General features: G+C 39.8%; 1 protein-coding gene across 1 annotated transcript in view; it reads left to right on the forward strand.

Moving 5' to 3' along the window:
• GPC6 (glypican 6) overlaps positions 1–21,058 on the forward strand; it is a 998,187-nt gene that overhangs the window by 902,563 nt on the left and 74,566 nt on the right. Inside the window, exon 6 of the mRNA XM_074378417.1 lies at positions 6,215–6,358. Within this exon, the coding sequence (XP_074234518.1) occupies positions 6,215–6,358 (144 nt within the window). The remainder of the gene's footprint in view (positions 1–6,214; positions 6,359–21,058) is intronic.

Below are 21,058 nucleotides of genomic sequence, written 5' to 3' on the forward strand. Positions count from 1 at the left end.
CCACTTCAGTCTTCACGCTTCACTTCCGCTTGGAGGCGGGGCCCCAGCTCTGCGCTGAACCCGCACGACGAGCGACAGGGATGTGATGCAGCCGCGGCCGCGTGCAGGCGCTGCTGCTCACCGTTTTGACAGGATGAGGAAATGCGGAAACAGCCACTGCCAGGGATGTGAACCCAGGTATCTCTAGAAGACTGGCTCTCAGCTCGCACCCACCAACAGTCAGAGAGCCAGGCCTGTTCTATACACAGAGACTTCTGCTCTCTGAGTGTCCTATCAAACACAGCGAGTAGCTATTATCAGGTGGCCAAGAAACAGGACTTCTGGGTTCTAGTCATCAGTTTAAACAAAGTTGTTGATGTGGTTTTGCTTTAAGCTGGCATGGTATATGGAGTAAGGGAAATGCATTTTTTTTTTAATGTGGATGCATGATTCATTGTATTTTCTAGAGCCGAAGGAAGAAGGGTTCAACTATAATTTTGAAGAGATGATTGACTGAGATAAGTGTATGAAACACAAAGCATAGTGAGTCTGGTCCATCGTAGACACTCAATAAGTATTAGCTCTCTTTCGTCTCCTGCCTTTTCTGTCTCATTATAGAAATTTGCTTCCTCATTGCCTTCCATACATGTTTGCAAAGTGGGGGAATTACAACTAAAAATTTTATTTTTTCATAATCTTTCATTTCCAATTTTTTTTTTAAACCCATACAATGTGCTAGGAACTCTTACAGATTCTGGGATACAATGATGAACAAAAAGTATAAGCTCCTATTTTTCATAAAACTTGAATTATTCATGCATCACTCTGCATAATCTCTAGGTTTGATTTGTTACCTTTTATTGTCCTACTTAATTATAGATTACTTCAGTAAAATAGTAATGCATCTTTATGCCTCCTTGTTTCAGTGTCTTTTCTAAGCATCATCTCATTTTATCTTCACAACAGCCTTGAGATTTGGGGAAAACATATTACCTCCAGGTCACATAGGTGGAAGGAGAAAGACTGAAACCAGGACACCAAGCTTTTAGACTCTTATTCATGACCTTCTTGTTACACAGGTCTCTTATGAAAATAATGGCCAAACTTGGACAAAATATATGTAGAGCCAATGCAGACATGATAGCTTCTGTTTCCTTGGGAACAAACAGGATAGATTTGAATTCCCCAAGCGATCATCTAACAAATAATTCATTTGTTAACATTCTAATATGAATAAGAATCTAGTAAGTAAATAAAACATCACTTACTCTTAAAACATCAAGCCCAATTAAATCTAAGTAGCATTAACCGTCACCTATATGGATAAAAAAAGATCAGAATTCTGTTTGCAAATTTCAAAATGATTTATGGGAACAGCAACATCTTTCCCACTAGAATGAAAACCCACCAAGTGGAAACTGAGAAGATACATGAAAACACACCCACACATAGGAGCTAAGACTGGATGGGTGGGCCACCATTGCTTCTCAGATTGCCAGTGATGACTTTTGTGAATGTACGATCAACCTGCGGAAGATAAAGGAGACAAAGAGATACAGGTATAAAACCATGGGTGCCTCTGAAAAAGTGCACACCGTGTTATTTTATTTTAAGGAAATATGTTAGGATGCTGCAGTGTTCTTAAAGGAAAAATGCTTTTACTGAGAAACCGAAGGCAGCCGTCAAACCTGTTATCACCACGCACATACGCCCCTCTCCTGTTTCTCTGAAACAATAAAATGTCTCTTCTCTCGGCACTTTCCATCTTTGTCAGCTTCTTTAATCTCAAAATGCCAGCATACTTCTGAGACATTATCTTAGTAATCCTCTTAAGAGAGAGGATTCATGAGCCAGATATCTTCCCGAAATCCACAGGTTTTGCGAGTCCGCTTGGTGGGAAGGATAATTCCTTTGTACATCTGTGGCATCTGTCTACATTGGGACTTCCAAACACTTTTCCAAATTATCTAATTATCCCTTTCAACATCCCTTGGAGGGAGCCAGGCAGGAGGTAATACTGATTCTATTTCTTCAAGGAGCAGAGCTAGTGATATGTCCCACAATGGGGTGGCTCAGCCCGCAGCTATAGACTCTGGAAACTTCTGTCGTAAAGAGAAGATTTTTTAGTGTCTGGAAATAGTATTTCCTCTCTCGAATGAAAGGTGGTGGGGAGAGGAATGGCTTCACGAATACCTCTAAGTAAATGGCAGTGACATCTGAACCACTTCTCCTCTTGGCTAATTAGAGCAGGCGTCACAGTGTGTCGCGGTATGTTCCCTGGAACATGTTGTGAGAACTTCCTGGAGAAGCCATGGCCAGAGAGTTTTGGAAAACGCTACAAATGAGCTGCTCCCTTTTGACGAGGCAGAACACATGTCAGCTCGATGAAGCCCTGCTAGGATACCTCATCTAATTTTGACGCATCGAATCTATTGCTTATGTAACAGCTGTTAACAGCCCCAGAAATAATTTTTGTGGAAGACATTTAAGAAGCATCAGCCCAGACGTTCTTCCTCCTCAAATCTCCTTACTGAGAAAATAGAACTAGAAAGAACCGACCGCAGAATGACATAATTAGCTAATTATTATAAAGCACTTACTTTTCCAGACATTGGCTTCTGTCTTCCTGCCTTACAGACTACATTTTATCATCACAGCCTCTCTGTGCAGTAAATAATATTATTATTGCAATTTGGTAGAGGAGGAAACTAAGATTCAGAGAGGTCCTCTGAATGTCGGCATGGCGCTGGGCTGTCCTCAGCACCTTCTGCCGCCTGTCTACGTACCAGCCCTTGCTAAGTGCCACCGGTTTCAGGGTTTGAAATACCATCTTTAGGCTAATGGTCCAAATCTATATCTCCAGTCCTGACCACTCCTTGAGGGAAAACCTTGATCTACAGACTCATTTAACTTAAGACCCTTCCCCCCACATTATTCCTCATCTGTTTCTACCCTTATTCAAAATATAAAATATTGGGGTACCCAGGCCACCAGGAAAAAGGCTCATTGGTCCTGTATAGCGATACAGCCCTAGACTTCAGGAGCCACAGAACTTCGTCTGACTATCCTGATGCTTAGAGCAGGCTCAGAAAATTGTCTGAGATAGTCCAAATGTTCTGCACAGGAATTCCTTTTGTCAACCACTCCACGAAACCCACGTTTTACAAATATTTTGTCCAGCTAACATATTGCATGTATTGAAAAGGAAATAATTCACTTTGACTTTGTGCGATATCTAAGTTATTCAATGGGTATATGTTGTATAAGTGACATTCTCTACGTGAGAATCATAGAGGTGTTTTAATTAACTCCCAGACAAAGACAGGGTGAGTTGATGCTCTGGTCTTCTTTGCAAGTTGTTTTTTTGTTTTGGTTTGGTTTGGTTTGGTTGCTTGATTGTTTAGGTTTTGTAAATTTCTAAAAACCTGCTCTTGATCCATAAGCTTGGCACTTCCACATGTAAGGATCTCTCTTGTGACAAGTCCCTTTTTCTAAGGGTGTAATAGAATCTGTGTTGAAAAACTTTCACGAATCTTGACACATTGTGACAAGTTTCTATGTAGGTCTCCACCTGATTATGGGGTTAAGTGCTGTTTGCATAATAATTAGAAGTCTGTGTTTTCTTCAATTTGAATCATAGATCATAGACCCAGCAATTTCTGCACCGAAGCCATCTTCAAAATCCGAACCTGATATAAATAACAGAAAGCTATATTGACTTACCTCTGATCTACTATTACAATTAACAGCCTCCCAAAAAAAAGAAAAAAGAAATCAGTGGTAAGGTTTTCTGTTACAATGAAATATCTTCCCTGGGGCGCGAATGTTCTTTCAGGGCATTTCTTGTTCCTTTGATTTAACTTAATCAGGTGAACCAGGTTTTTCCCCCATCGAAGGGCGAACTAAAAAGCTCTGTTAACTCTTTCAGTGGCCGACTTAAAGAAATCTCAGCACGACCATTAGCATTGTTTTGCTTTAGGCTTCATACTTTTTAAAAGTCAGCTGTCATTTTGGAAGCAATCCAAAACAGCACACTCAACAGAACCCTGGAGCTTTGGAAATGTTAATGTCCCCATCAGCAATGACCTTGCTGCAGGGAAGTGATTTAGGCACTAGGGAGAAAGGGGGCCACTGTCTTTATCACACTGGTTTACACCATCAGCTTCAAAAATTGTGTGAGAGAAGAATAATCAATAGTGTGTTAAGACCAATCTCGAAGAATGCCAAGACAAAGTGCTCCCACGCTGCAGAACGCTGAGTTGAAGGAGAACTGTTGAATACAACAAAGGAGGAATCAGCTGTAGTGGTAAAAGCAGATGAATTGTGTCTCAGGATGGAATTTGTCATTGGGAACGGCACTCAGGAGCCCTCTGCATACTTCAGGGAAATGCCGTAATATGCCTGATGAAAACTGCTTATTTTAGAGTTAAGCAAGGCAGAATCAAATAACAAAACGGGAAGGAATGAGTTCTAAACATACATGTTTTCGTTCAGAATTGGATGACATAAATCGTCCTGAAAAGTTTAGTGAAAAAAGTATCCAATTGTAGAATCATCTCCTGTGTAGAAATGGAAGCAACGTCAAGTTAAACTTCATCAAAACTTCCTGCAAATGTTACTAGATGTCCTGTAATTCTGGTAAAAGTATTATCTCTTGATAACCAGCACAGAGGACGAAGTTTCTAAAAGCGGCAAAGGAGGTATCTCCCACACCGCCGAGTGAAGCCACTGTGGGAAGGAACTGGCAGCTCAGTCCCGAAGATCATTATCATCGAATGTTTGATTTCCCACAGCAACTCTAATTGTGACACGAACAGCTGTCAACAACAAAATTAAAGGAAACTGTCATTATAGGGGTTGTATCCACATTTGCTTGTCCTATTTCCACACCATTGCTCAAGAGAGGGTCTTCAAAGAATTCTTCCAGTACAGACTTTCATTATTCAAAGGGGGAGACAGTCAAGTTACTTGCCCTTATATGCGATATGTGAAATACATTTGTCACAATAACAAGGATCCCAAACGAATGTTTCTTTTTGTTATCCACTTTTTTCTTTGTTTTGGGGGAAGGTAATTAGGTTTATATTTGTTTTATTTTTAATGGATATTCTGGGGATTGTATGCGCATGCATGCTGAGCACCTACTTTACCACTGAGCTGTATACCCTCCCCCAACGAATGTTTCTTGAATGCCAAATTCAAGTACATAAAAATGTCTGGGACACAATTTCTTTTATCCTGGAATCATCTTATGGAGAGTAACTATTAAAATTCCTATTTTTAATACCATCGATTCTCATTATGTGCATAGTAATGTTCTTTAAAGTCACCGCAAACACTGAATTAGCAAATACTGAACCATTGCTCCTACGGGAAATACAGGGTTAAGCTCCTGCAAGCTTTTTATCACGTTGTCATCAGTCAGTTCATAACCTTCTTTTATGTGTGTCTCTCCTTAAAGACACCTAACTTGATTGTTGATTCATTAACATTGAACTCGTGGCCAAGTACACTGTAACTCATGTCGAATGAAGTTTATCTAACACACATATTTTCTCCATGAGGCACATCACAACCTTCTTGTGCTTAGGAGCACCACACAGCACTTCAGCCCTACAGCTGGAGGCCATTTTAAACAGGGAAACTGCCAAGCAAAAGCACAAAGTGAGGGGAAAATCTGGCACTAAATAGACCACATGTTTGCAGCGTGAACACTGAAACAAGAAGGCAGAGCTTCACCTGTTAGACCTCAGCTGGGAACATACACTTTGCCACTCAGCCATGTCTGCAGAAGGGCTTAAGTTTTCTTTAATTAATTAAGTTAATTTGGGGGCTACAAATTAATTTTAGCAAGTACAGTCTCCCCTTCATATCCACAGGGAGTTAATTCCAGGAGCCCCCGCAGATAGCAAAATCGAATTTGATCCTAGTTTGGTTGGATTCTCAGATGTAAAACCTGTGGGTATGGAAAAGGTTGCCTGTAAGCAAAGTCACAAAAACAGAATCCATAAATAATGAGGATTGATTGTATACCTTGAAATTCACTCTGTACCTGACTGGGTAATTCTTTCTGTTTTCTTAGTCGTTGTATTTGTTTAAGTTTCAGGATCTTACCTTCGTTGAGGGTAAGAGTTCCATAAAAAATATGGAAGCCATTGCGTTGCACACTACGACATCACGATCTTAGGAAGGAACTCACTGTGTAACTTTCTTAACTTTTCAATGGTTCTTCCAGGTCTTTCAGGGATGTGGCCAACCCAAACCTGCTCCAGCCCTCAGATCTGCTCGCTCAGCTCCTGAAAATTTTAACACACGGTTCAGGCCTTACAATCCTGAGGAGAGACCAACCACTGCGGCAGGCACGAGCTTGGACCGGCTGGTGAGTTCTCTGGGATTGATGGCCATGGTGGCCGCTCTCTGTTACCGAGGTTAATCTTCAGAAGACAAGATGGGATTCTGAAACAGTTGGTTATAAAAGTCATCTCATTCTTATGTCTGCTCCTGGTCTTAATTAGAATATTGAAAAGTAATGAGATCTTCCTTTTAGGTCAAGAATTAGGTTATTTAAGAAACCTTATCACTATTAATCCACTCATGCAATGCCCAAATTTTCAACTCCATATTTCTTCTGAAATATTCATTTGATGACTAAGTTACTATTTCTTCCAGAGATATAATTACAATAGTGCATTTCTTATTCATCTGCTTCAGTTATTTATTCAATTATGATACAGTGTAACTTTATTATGAATTTGCTTTATATCTAAAGTTTTCTGCTTGAAAGACCTTGCCAAGAGACCCCAAATCAATGTAACTACCTTTTTTTTTTTTTTTTTTCTTTTCTGTGTGTCTTTTAAGAGGTGGAATCCTTAGAAATAGTCACTCTCTGAAATCCATTTAAATGTGTGTCAGGGGACTGAATACATATCCTTGAAGCAATTTACTTGGAGAATACAACCATAAATGTAATAAGCACAATTTTTCGAATGTGTTTTAAAGATCAAATTTTGCTATAAAAAATGAGAAGCTCATAATTTCAAAGAAATACGGCCCGATTGTTTTCAGTGCGATTTATAGCACTCTAAGCAATTTATGTACCTGGGATTGTTGGCGCTCTTACTGTTGTTGTGCCAATTATCTTGATGTAAAATTAACAGATAAAAGCCTTAAGGTCATAAAACGCTTGAACCACGTTGGATTATGTCATATAAACTCAGATCTCGAGGGTTTCTGGTTATGAAAATACTTTTATTAGTCACTGTTATAAATCACTTTATCATTTTAGTTAATATCCTTCTACAGCACAGACCTCCTAAGATTAAATTGGTAGCATTTGGCCTCAAAGTACATTAAGTATTTCTCTCTGTAAAAATGAAATGTACTTACAACACAAAGGCCTCTCCACAGAGTGCCAAAGTGAAGGGGTAAGTGGTGTCATTAACCACTGAATTATGTTATAAATTTATTACTGTTTATTAGCAAATAAAATCCCCTCTTCAGTCTAGGTTTTGAAAAAGGAATCATCTGGGTAATTGCTTCGACTTTGTACTTTACCTTAGTTGTATCTCTTCTCTATTCGGTTTCAGGAGAACTTTAAAACTTAGTCACCTTTTTTCTTTTAAACGATCAATTAGATTCCACCAAATGACTAGCCAGTTGTAAAGAAATGACGGTTTCATTAGATTCCATTGTTTGGATTTCTACTGTTCAAATTCCTTTGTAGGTCAAGATCCTATTAACCAGAGCACAAATTGTGAGTGTGGGTTTGACCCCTCTCTCTCTCCTCCTTCTTCTTCTTCTTTTTTTTTTTTTTCTATTTTAGTTGGCTCTAACTTAGTTATTGAAACAATTCAGAATGTTCATAAAGTCTAATTTAAGAACTGGGCACAATGCAAGATAAATAAGTTCTAGACAGCAGCTGTACAACATTGATCACAGTACTGTATTGTGTGCTTAAAAACTGGTTAAGAGGATAGATCTCAGGTTAAATATTCTTACCATTGGAAAATAAAATTTAAAAACCAATGAGATACATTATGCATTTAGTTAAAACTGCATTGATTTTAAACAATATAATGACATCTCTGACTGCTAATTAATTTTTTCCCCTTTGAAACAGAAGCAGTTTTCTCTCCCAGGAGAGAAACACACTCACACACTCAAACAGGGGAAATAGAGCAGGAAAAATACTTTTCTCAAGGCAACAGTGTTTATACAATGTAGTATAGCTTAAATAAAACATCAGCACTGAGACTTTCACATGATATTTAAAATCTAGGAGATGTGAAAATCGGAATTTGAACTTTTTTTATAAAGGGGTTTCGTTGGTCATCGTCAAAATGCCCCCAATATAAGGGTCTTGAAGAATCTTGACAAATACCAAACTGATCTAGGATCTTCTATTTTATGTACCCCCCCAAAATATATTTGATCATTTTTTTCTGAAAAGAATAGGTGATGATTAATCATATGATCATGAGGAAAAAAAAAAAGAAAAGGACCAAACTCAAGGTGCATAAGGACCAAAGTCAGTGCATAGGAATTTAAACCAGTAAGCCAATTTTATTCTAAAATGCTCTCTCACTGCACGTAGTACTTTACTTCCTCATAGGTGTGGCTTCAGGCTCCATAAGGGAGAATGACAGTTTTATTAATTTTTTATTCAATTAAATTCTGATTCTTTCCCAAATTGTAAGAATTAGCAATTTGTAATTCACAGCCAGCCATAAACCTACCTGGGGCTACTTGCCCAGCCCCTAATACTAAGGGACTCTTTCCACTTCCAAAAGAGCTGCACAGTCTTATTCTTGAGAAACATAAGCCAGCCTTGAAGCTAACATCAGAATCTCCATTTGCAGACTTTGGCTCCCCCAAATCTTTCTTCCCTTTGAAGGTTCAGCATAGTTCTGAATGGTGGAAAGGCTGGAGCGGTTACCTTGGCCAGATTACGCTGTGCAACAGTCAGACAAAATCATCTTCACGATCCATGCAGTCCATGCAATCCATGCATTGGTGAACAGTCCTGATGAGCCTGACATAGATTTCAGCCTATTTGGAATGTTTATAAACAAGTCTTATGTTACCTACTCCTGCTTTAATTTTCCCCTGAAATGATGTTTCCTGAATATTTATAAGAAGCATGTGTCCCAGAAAAGAAGGATAATTGGAAAAGACTTCCTTGAATTTCTCTGTTTCAGCAGAGAGAAGGCTTCAAAGGAAAGCATCAAAAGACAATCCCAGTCACCAAGCCCCTTTTGCCAAAGTGAAAATAACTTAACTATAGGGCTGTCGGAGAGTTGCTTTTGGCTACCATTTAAAATGAGTACCTGTGGCATTAATTTTGCGGTCTGTTGGTAAACGTTCCTGTATCAGTTAATATGAAGCTATTTTTTATGTGAAGTGGTAATTATGGGGTTTGTTTTAGAAATAAAGCTCCTAGTCCCAAGCTAGGTAAACTACTGAAAATAACTGAAAACAAAGCAAAACACTCTCTTAAGTGCGGATCAGTCCCATCCTTTAACCTCTTACTGCATTTATAAAGAAGTTGTCAATTCTTACGTCATGAGGAAACATTCCATGTGTTCCTCCAAAGTTACGTGGGCATAAAAAACGGTTTAGGTGCAGCTTTCAGACACTACCATTAAGTTCTTTTTATTAGCCAGTCGTGAATGAATGCACCTGTATAAATTCCACTGCTGACTCCTCAGAGGATAGCGCAGTCCTTCCTGCCAGCAGCCATGATCTGTTCAAGATGCAAATGCCATCAACTCATTTGGTTAACAAACTACTAACAAAGACCCATCCTTGTGCGGTCTTTTTCCTGTTCCCAACCCTCACCCTGGCAACCCTCTCTCTCAGCCACTCTTACTGATTTTCAGTTAAACAGACTAGAGGTGATTATTTGATTATTTGCCCTTGGGAAGAGATTGGTTCTCTTCCTTTTTATTTAAATTTATAAACTGTGAATTCTCTTAAATAACTTGATGTAGAACAATGATTTCTTTAAAGAAAATTCCAGTGGACCGTCACTCAAAGTATAGGGTGTAAAAATAAATCAACAGAAAATAGCTCAACTTTTAAGATCTGAGCCTACCAAGGTGTTTCAGAGCATCGTCAGTAACGGACAATTCGTTGTATATCTCAGAACGTTACAACACAACATGCCGTACAGCTCCTGGACACACTTTCGCAGGGAGTGTCATTTATTTTACTCTAGCTGATTCTTTAGAGCAAAAATGTACTGTAAACTGTGTATCTTAGAGGAGTATACTTTATTAAAGGCAATTTTTTTTTAAAATAGAAGGTAATTCATCCAGTTGGCGATGAGTTAGACCACTGAATCTCCAGTAAGTATCCGACATTGTACTGTGTGTGCAGACTCTCAAACAGCCTACTGGTCATTTGGAGGGAGTTTGGGGCGGGGTTGGGGGGAATGCCGCGCTGCAAAGCTGAACGTTATACCTGTGTTGTGCTATTATGTATAGAATAATCTCTCTTTCTTTTTCCTTTGAATTTGTTTTTCCTCTTGCTTCCCAGAGGATTGTGTGGAGGACAATGCAACATAGTGTAAGCTTCGGTCTTCTTACCTTCCTCTCATGCTCATTTGTCTTTGTACGGTCATTCTGGAGAGTTTCTGAGAAATTCCACCTCCACTTTCTCTTTCCAAATTGTCTAGAGAGCGAATTGAACATGGTACCTGACCAGCAGGTTTAGTAACTTTCTCTCGGCTTGGTGTTTATGGCTAACAACCCTTTTTGGTATTCTTTCCCAATGGTAAGGTTTTCAATCTAAGCTTTGTGTTAAGACTAGCTCATTTGGTGGCTGATTTAAATTCTATCCCAATGTTCAGACTATGTGTAGTCTGCCTGAAAAACTAGCTCTTCCCTGATAAAATATATTGGCTTTTTTCTTCTTGTGCAGAGCGAATAATTACCTCCCTAATAATAACAAGAAACCAACATCAGCTCTCATGCATATGGAACTAATTTTTCCATTAGCTGGGGCATAGAGAATTTAGGAGGATAAAAAAACTTTTCAGTATAGGTTGTTTATTCTTTTTTTTTTTCCTACTGGAATTTACTGATGTCTTTCGAGCATTTAGGGAGGGAGCATTGGATATTTTTTTACTACAAAGTGATTTGTATTGGGGATGTGGACAAGCACACCCAGATTACCTTACTTGACTTCATGTATTAACTGTAATAATCAGATAGTTAAGTTATCCAGTTGGTTTTCATAATAACCACTCCATGCTGGCATTACCACTTGATAAAGACCCGAACCCTACATGGCATCATGGACGCAGAAGAGAAGACGCCTTCCACCTGATGAGTTCATTTATTCATGCAGCACACCTAAGACATCGTGGTGCTACAGGTCTGCCTGGCCTTAAGCTCAGGCAGTGGCAACACTACGTCTCAAATTCCTCCGTTAAAATTCATTTGTTTTCAAAGAAAATTATCCTCTGAGTAGTAGCCCTATTTAGCATTCCAGCTCTCTGAGCCCAGCAGTTTGGTTAACGGTAGAAAGTTAAGGGGTGAATCTGAAACAGGATCACTCTGGAAGGGAAGCTCTCGAGGAAGGAACAGGGAGACAGATAGCTGAAGGTCTCGGTGCTCAGTGGGAAGTTGGGGAAGGAAACATCACGGCTGAGATTAAGTCAGGCTTCCATGAGTTTGGTCCAGTTGGTACAACCAGACCAGCCCCAGGTGACAGAGGATGTGCCTTCCTCTCCAGCACATTGTCTCAGTGTCTCCCGATGTTCCAGCAGCTGAGCTAGTCCAGTCTCCTAATCTAATGGTTATTATGACCCTTGTAGTTTCCCCCAAGAAGAATGAGGTCCTTGAACATCCTGGCAAGAATGTCAATCCTAATATGATACCCACCCACTCCCCAGGGATGCTGGCCTTCCCTCTTGCCTCCTGTAATCTTCTTTAACCAGGCCAAAAAAATCAGATGTCTGTTGTTAGATAACACAATGTGATTTCTGAAATGTACTGGTATGCCACTGGTGTCAAATACATTGTCAACATTACAACGTATAGATTTAAGCATTTGCAAAATACCATCGAGCTGTGCACGTTTATTGTTCAGAAACAAAATGCACAGAGCAACTCACACTCTGACATCATTTCCTGCCTGATGGTTAGTCCCAGTTTCAGAGTAAAATGCTGGTCCATGCTTCTTTGGGACCATTCTGGGGTGATTTAGGAAGTCTTGGTTGTAAGGATGCGGGAAAGTGTCTGTTATTCATTTTAAATTGCCATGGAATTTTCATTGTCACCTCAAAGGATTCTGCATCCGGCTAAATCCACTATTTTGCATCTCAAAAGGATGTCAGGCTGTGTTTAAGAAAGTGCTTTATTATCTAGAGCCTCAGCCACTGTCTTTAGGTGAAACTGATAGTTCTCATGTTCCACCTCGACACAGACACACAGACATAGACATAGACACAGACACACACACACACACACACACACACACACACACACACACACTCTCAATCTTTGCTTGGCCTGGAACCTCAGTAACATCAACAAACCAGATTCTCCACTTTAATTAGTTTTCTGAGGATAAATGGGTCAAGGCCAGATTGGCTTTCAGCCTTGGCCGCCCCTGAATAAATTATGCCGGGTTCATCCCAGCACACAAACAGCTACTGCTCAATCCACTTCAGACTGTGAACTGCCCAGTCCTGCCTGAACTTGCCTTATCTATTTGCTGCAAAATCCCACTGGGATACCCCAGTTTCATTTTCCATGAACCCTTGGTAAGAGCAGCAGTGAAATCCGGCAAGCTTTCAAGCAGGGAGAAAATACAAAACATTAAAACCAAACCACCCAATTTACTGGGTCCCGGTTCCTGCCCTTCTCAGGGCAGCATCAACCTCCTGTGGTGGCCGAGGGGAGCCTCCCGACACAGACTTCGTTCCGCAAAGGAGGCTTGTGGTTGACGAGGCCCAAGTGGAGACTGTCATAAGACACACATACAAAATGATGGCTTATCTCCAAGACATGCTGCTTATTCCACAGGCTTGGAGGAGGCACAAATCTAATTCAATGATCTGCACAGTTGGAAACCTGGATGGAATGCCTGCCCCTTATGTGGAATTTTCAGCTCACACCCAGTGGACAGTGGACTATTTTTACATCCTTAGGGAGCTATTCTTTCAGGCTTGTGGAAGAGCAGTGAGACTAGGAGAAGCACAGACCTTTCTTTCCGCTCAGGCAAGGCTGTGTTTAATTGCACTGGGCTGTGTACCGTGGGGAGAAACGTACCCCGCTGGCCGCGTAACTCCCCGGGAGACGCTGGAGCCCGTTCCGCACCGCGGCTTCACGTCACGTCCAGGGCATCATACGGATGCCGGCAATGAAGAGAGGTCAGGCCGCACATTTTAATGAGGGAAAACTTTTGCACAGCTTGATTTAGGTGCACAGGGGTCCGAAATCATTTTGGGGGTAATTTTACCAACAAAACCATTTTCAACTCTGTGTTAAACTCTCCTTTGTCCTCCAAAACATTTAAGCAAGAGCTTTGCTGACCTCTATGTCATAAAAATGATATGTTACACTTTCAGACCCTAAACAGGGCTACACAGATTTTCTATCTATTTTATGGTATGTTGATAGGCTTATTTTCCCCTTCAGACATGAAAATTTCTTTCAAATTCCTGACCTCAGCTAAACTCAAAACGATGTATTCTGTGGGTATCAATCACGCAATTATGTGTTTATTGAGTTCTTCTCTGTTGCGTAGCACTTAGTAAAACTAACTACCATGTACAGTGTACATCATCGTAAGTGGTTGGTGCTAACATCATCAAAAAACCGGAGTTACTATTTGGGGAGGAGGGGGGGACCAACATTGCTTTCAAACCAGTTAGACACACCATGTCTCCTCCTGGGAATACTTACCTAGCATAGAGCCCCATAAAATATTAGCATACAGGACATAAGAATTTGGTTTGGTGACGCAAGGTAGCCTCCACCAATAAGGACTATGTGGAAGGTATTAACAAATGAATCATCGTTGACCAAAGATGCACATTGAAAACTTTAGACATCTGTAGCAGCTTTGATCTAGACCATATCTGATAGCTGGTTTTCCCTTCTTAAGCCAGAAGTCTTTGCCCACATCTTAAATAGAGTAAACAAAGATGTTGTCGTCAATTCTGAACTGATCAAATGAAAAGGTTCATCCACTCACTCATTCCTGGTACTTATCCTTTATTCAGCTATCATAGTTGTTTTTGGTGACTTGATTTTGAAAGCCATTCTAAACTGCCCAAGCCATGCTTTGTAAAATAAATGTTCATCAGAAATACCACTGGACATAGATCTTTCATTAAGTTATTGGGCAGCTTATGGAAAACCTGCAGTCATTTTTTCTCATCACTGTCTGAGATATTTGCACCACAACTCCCAAATGTGATGTTCAAGCGTATGAGACACAGAGCTGAAGGAATGGGGTTTTTTTCATAAATACCAGTTTTGATGTATTTGCTGTATAATCAATCAGCTTTTAACTGACTCTGAGGCCTGTGGAATACATTCTAAAGCCCTGGGAATTTGGCTATTCCCATAACATACTTGGACACTCTTTACTGCTAGCAATAAACTTCAGGCATAAACATTGTAGAGAAAGCCAGATGAAAAGAAACCTGCTTGAGTGAAAATTGACTTCCCTTCATAAATGTTAAGGGTAAAAGCATATCTGAAATACACAATAATTTTATTACTTAAGCTCATTCATGGTCATTATCATCAAAGGCTCTGACTTCATGGGTATTTTTTTGCACCTAAAGGCTGGCCAAGCTATTTAAAAAAAAAAAAAAAAGACAAGTTGGCAGTAAATGAATGAACCCAGCAGCTGTAACAGTACCACTATATTGTTGGCTAATATATAATTTTTTAGAAGTTGGGTTTGTGTAATATCTTTAGAAGTTTTTCCAATACTGTATTGATCTGGCTGGGCCAAGTTAGGCTCTGAAGCACCTACAAACAACCCCCAAAATGGCACACAAAAACACAAGTTAATTTCTTGTTCGCACAAGCACCCATTGTTGGCTTGGTGGTGGGTCAACTGCACACAATCATCACCCTGGCTCCAGGACCCGGGGTGACAACAGCCCTTATCTGGAGTTTTGCCTGTTACAGTGGCAGGAGAAATAGAGAATGTGGCAGAGGTGGTGGTTAAAGTCTCCACGTGGAGGGGGCACAGCACACTGATTCTATCTCATTGGCCAAAGCCAACTGTTGTCAAGCAGGCATGTGTGCCTCTGTGCCTCACGTAGTGAAAATGGACACGTTTGTGAACAAAAATATTACCAACCACAAACACTGATGACCAAGGCAAGATTTTTAAATTGAAAAAAAAAATCTATTCCATTACTCTCTTCAACTCTAAGACAAACCTTGTATGAAAAAAGAAAGAAAAATCCATCATTTATTCAACAAATATTTATTGTGCACTAATATAAACCAAGTATAAGTGGCTAGAATTTAATTGAAGGGTTCATGATACTTTGGGGGATGGCAGACAAAGCTGGCTCTAATTTACATCATGTACTGGTAAAGATTGCATTTAAAATTTTTTAGAAATCTAGAATTCTAAGTCCTTATTACAAAGGGAGTGTCTACACTGCCCTAGAAAACCAACATCTCTTTCTAAGTCAGGTTGATTTTTAGCATTGGATGGTTATGTGTCCTACTTGAACTTGGATTGGAGTTCAATCATAATTCAACCCAAGCAAAGGAGTCCCACTCCAGTATCTCACCAAGACAGTATCTCAAAGGGCGATGTAGAAGCTGGTGCCAATACGTAGGAGAAAAGAGCAACAGAAGAACGGAATGAGCAAAGACTTTTTTTATTACCGGCATGTAAATGTCTTTCCGATTCAGACTGTGTATTTTTTAAATGAACCTTCGATACTGGATACCCCGAGTGCTGCTCTTGTCTCACGTGTTGTCATGTTTGCTTAGGCAAAGCAATTTTTCTGCTCTTTTCCTTTCTGGGTCAACCTAGTTGGAGCAAATCAAATTGTTCTCTCTCTCCCTCTTCCTTTCATACATCATCATTTAAGATCACCAAGAATTTGAGTTCCGGAACCTGCCCTTGTCTCCTTGTACAATATCTGTTTATTTCTGAGCCGCATGCATGAAGGAGAACACTTTTCACAGGTTCATCAGGGAAATAGCACAGGCTGACAGCAACAGCAAACTTATCGACTGCAATGGAAGTCTCAGGAATGTGGGTGTCATTGCTTCTGTGTGGAATTATTTGCAAAATTGGAGAGCTCTGACTCAGTTGAAAGAAAAATTACAATATAAACTCATAAAGGATTTTTTGTGTAATGAGGCAGGAAGATAATGATTTTGTAAGTTTTATTCTAAGGGATTTTAACCTAGGAAAACTCCCAAAGCAGCCTGAATTCATTTCACTGAAGGACACTCATCTCTGCACTTGAAAAAGCCCTAGTGTTTCCTTTGCTCGCTCTTTGCAGCTCCTTGAGTGCTAGAGAAAAGGGGTAAACAGGAAGCAGCCAGGCCAGCTCTGGGAGGAAAACATGACGACAGCCAACAGTCTCCTCACATAAAATCCAAAAACCTGGGGGCTCACTTCAGTGAGAGACATGTCCTCATAAAAATGTGTCCAGTTAGTCAGGAAAATCTCATCTTCTTTATACAGAAGTCTTCAAGGAACTAGAAATATTTCATTAGGATTTTCATGGTGGCGTCTCAAGTAAAAGAAACCTCAGAGGGGAGGCTATAGCTCAGTGGTAGAGCGTGTGCTTAGCATGCACGAGGTCCTCAGTTCAATCACCAGTACCTCCCCTAAAACTAAAATAAATAAACCTAATTACCTACCCCCCCAAAAAAAATTAGGAAAAAAAAAAAACTGAGATGATCCTTTAAAAAAAAAGAAACTTCATCTTGTTAACCTTCACCTCTTTTGAAAAATAAATAAAATATCTCTTTACAGTATTTTCATTTAGTTTTTTTTAATGAAACTTCCATGGCTCGCTCTTTTTTGTTTGTTTATTTGTTTTTGAGGGGTTGATTATGTCTACTTACTTATTTATTTTTTAGAGGCGGTTTTGGGGATTGAACCCAGGACCTTGGGCATGCTAAGCATGTACTCTACCACATGAGCTATCCCCTCCCACCTTAATAAAATGTTTTTTAAAAGTTTTCTTTCTCCATGACTTTGGAGAGTAAGAAGGTAAATGAGTCCTTAGGATTATTTTTTGAAGACACTGACTTTGCATAACTCTGATCATGGTGTGACAAGGAAGAACTGTGTGTGTGTGTGTTTATTTTTTTTATTACGATATGCTTCTTGTGCCCAGAAACAGTAAGTGAACAACCCAGAGATTGTTACAGTTTATTTATCTAATTGTAGCTGAAGCATTGATACTTTATAGAAACCGCTGTGATGCAGCATTCATTGCCTTTTAAAATTCAGAGACACTCATTTGTGAACAAAATGTGACCGCCAATTTCCAGGGCTTCCTCATCCCCTACACCAAGTCCTGCCCTAAACTTTCCCTCCCACAGAGAGGTGCCGCTGCTCTCTGCTTCCTGGAAGGGTAGAGGGGAGAAGATGGAATAAGATGACCCTTTTCAGAACAGTCTTCAAATCTTATGTATTTTTGTATTTTTACTGATTTTTTTTTTTTTTTTTTTTTTGGTAGACTTACCCTATCAATTACGGGGAGAAGTATTTCACTGTGCAGGAAGATTGATCTTTTTCTCCTTGTAGTGCTATTTTTGTCATATCATTTGAGCCTAGAAATATAGTTACAAATTTATCTTCTAGGCAAATTGACCTTGCCATCATTATATAGTGATCCCCTTTCTGTAACAGTAGTAGTTGTTTGCCTTAAAGTCTATTTCTTTATAATATTAACATAGTTATACCAGTTGTTTGTTTTTTTGGTTTTTTTTGCTAATATTTGACAGGCATACCTTGTTTCAGGTCTTCACTTGCAACCTTTCTGAACTCATATGTTTTAGATATGCCTCTTATAAACATCACATAGCTAGATTTATATTTAAATCTGGACTAACAATATTTGTATTTTAATTGGAGGAATTAATTCATGGAAATGCATTGGAAATGCTAATTTAGCTGTGTTTATTTCTTCCACCTCATTTTGTGATTTCTATTTGTCTCACCTATTGATTGAGGATTTTTTTCTCATTCTACTTTTTTTTCTTTTAGTGTTTACTTGAAAATGTCTTTGCCATCATTCTTGGAAGACATCTGTGCTCAGTATGTTGTTCAAGATGGACAGTTTCTATGAGTACATTGCTACTTTGATCCCACTGTTTCCTGGTGTCCATTGTGGCTGTTGAGATGTCCACTCTCTGTCCTTCCTTTGTATTTTCTTCCAAGCTGCTTTTAAGATCTTCTTTCTTGTCCTGTGATTTTATTATATTGTGTCTCGGTGTAGATTTCTTCTTTTTTGTTTTATTTATGTATTTATTTATTTATTTTGCTTAGAATTCATTGGGCTTTCTGAATCTCCTGGTTAGTCTCTTTCATTATTTTGGAAAACTCTAAACCATTATCTCTATAAGTATTGCCTCAACCCAGTTCCCTCTCTCTTTCTCGACTCTTTTTCCGTAAGTGATAAGACAGACATGTCAGATTTCTTCCCTCCATCTGTTCTGTCTCCTAACCTGTCTTTGTCTCTACATTCACAACCATTGATTGACCTCCACCCCTCAGGTGATGACCTCTCCCTTCTGTTGTATGCCGTCTTCCATTAAACCCACCCACTGAGTTTTTAACTTCAATGATTATATTTTCATTACTAATGTTTATTTAGTTCTTTTTCAACTATGCTTAGTCCTGTGTTCAACGGTATCTTACTCCTTATTCACATTTCTAAATCCTACCTTTTTCTTTCCTTTTTAAAATTTTTACTCTTTTTATTACACCTTTTTATTTATTCATTTTTTTTAACAGAGGTACTGGGGATTGAAGCCAGGACCTCATGCATGCTAAGCATGTGCTCTACCACTGAGCATTTCCCTCCCCACTAAATCCTACCTTTTTCTATCTTTGAACACACTTACTTTACACTTTGCATCTGATACTTCTAACATTGGAAATGTTTGCTGGTCTCATCTGGTCTTTCTACTGGCTTTCGCACATGGTGCTTTGTTTCCTTATATATCTTATCTTTTATTTGTTTGTTTATGTTGCTTTTTTATGAGCTTATATTCCTTTGAACTTAATCAACAGAAAGTCTTTGTGGCCTGTGGTGAAAGGTATTTCTATTTCACACCCATACTAAAGATTTAACCCCTTGGAATTCCAGGTTTTTGTGATATAAGCTGATGGCCTTGGGGAAGCCCTATGCTTTAATTGACTGTCCCTTGCCCCTCCCGGCAAATTTATTAAAATGAAATCTGCAGGTCATCTGGGTCCAGGAAATGTCCTTAGGGCAAAAGCCCACTCTGGTACTCGTGTTTTCTTTTTCTGGGTTCCTACTTTCACTTAGTTTTTGGTCTTTGAGGATTTCTTACTATCTTGCCAACTTATTCATTCTTTTAAAATTTGTTTTCTATATTTTAGGTAGCAATATTAGTTGGTTTTAGCTGAAGAGTCGGTCAGAGGATCTAGTTTTCTATACGTCCCTAGAAATGTACAGAAATATACACACACAGGTCCACACGGGGTACCTTCCTCCACCAGCTGTATATTAAGACCCTTTGATGTGGTAAAGCACCACACCACTTTGGATCAGGGCATTGGAACAGTTATTGATCCAAGCTCTGTTTCTGATCAGTATTCCAGGGAGTCCTATTTTGCTGGGTGTATTATAGTTGCATGCCCTAACCCTATGTTCAAAGGCTGGTACTGTTCCAGGTACATCCTTAATTTTCCAGTCTTTAAGGTCAGCAGCCCCATCTCAGCAACTCCAAAGTCTCCCAAACCAAGCCTGTGCCCCCTGCCTGCCACACGTACCAGACCTAAGCTTACAGGGCTGCAGACCTCTCCCACACTCCTGCTGCTGGGTTTCTTTCATGAGTGATTTCATCCAAAAGACGTCACAGGTAACCAGAGCCAGTCACCTTCAAAAAGGCAAACGCAGGTATAACCTTCAACTTGTCTCCTTGTTGGACATGGAAAGATTCTCCTCCATTTAATTCCTGACCCAGGTTAATAGGGCAAAGAGAATAGTGACCAGAGCTGGACTATCTGGGGAGTCATTGGGGAAGGTCCTTCATGAGCAGCAGACCTCACCTAACTGCTCAAAACCATTTAATCGTTACGCTTCAAACTATGGTGATTACTATGTTTTGAACTCAATTGAAATATACATTTCACAGTATAATAATAACAGCAATAATCATAATAAATTAAAATAATAAATTTTATAATAATCATAATCATAATAAATTAAAATAATAAAATTTAAAATATATAAATACAAATAGCATTTTAAACTAAGAAACAAAAAATAATAATTTAGTATCATTTTTCTTAAAAGAACAAAGCACCTTCTAGAAGGAGACGTATTTGCCAAGTGGGTGGACAGGCCAGGTGCTCGGTTCAGACAAGCAGCCGCACTGGTCCCGACGGCAGTTCTGCGATGGATGGCAGGACCAGAGTGCTTCCAGCTCTTCAGATGGGAGGCTCTTCTACAGAACGCTCAGAAGACTGCCCAGGCCAGACTTCTGGACCTCAGGGGCCAGAGCTAATTCCTGTGAAATGCTTGGATACGCTGGCTGAACAGGCTCGTGTGGCTCACAACTGGGTTTCATGCATCCTTGTCCTGCCCCAGGAGCACGGGGCAGGCACAGGTAGAGCACATAAGGAGTGTCTGGTCCCCCAAAACGTGCCTCGTGTTGTGCAAACGAGGACAGCAGGGCTGAGAAGGAAGCCAACGCCATGCGGTTTAGTGATGAAGCGATTACCTTACTCCTCCTAACCCCGTCCGACCCCAGCGAGAAGAGCTCCCCAGGCCACCAAGGCGCAACTCCTCTTTGTTTCCACGTGGTCGAGCTTAGATGCTAAAGCCAAGGCTTCGGAGGCACGCAAGCAGAGTTCAGACTTCCGTGTGATC

This window comes from Camelus bactrianus, chromosome 14 (assembly GCF_048773025.1).
Source record: "Camelus bactrianus isolate YW-2024 breed Bactrian camel chromosome 14, ASM4877302v1, whole genome shotgun sequence".
NCBI classification, from domain to species: Eukaryota; Metazoa; Chordata; class Mammalia; order Artiodactyla; family Camelidae; genus Camelus; species Camelus bactrianus.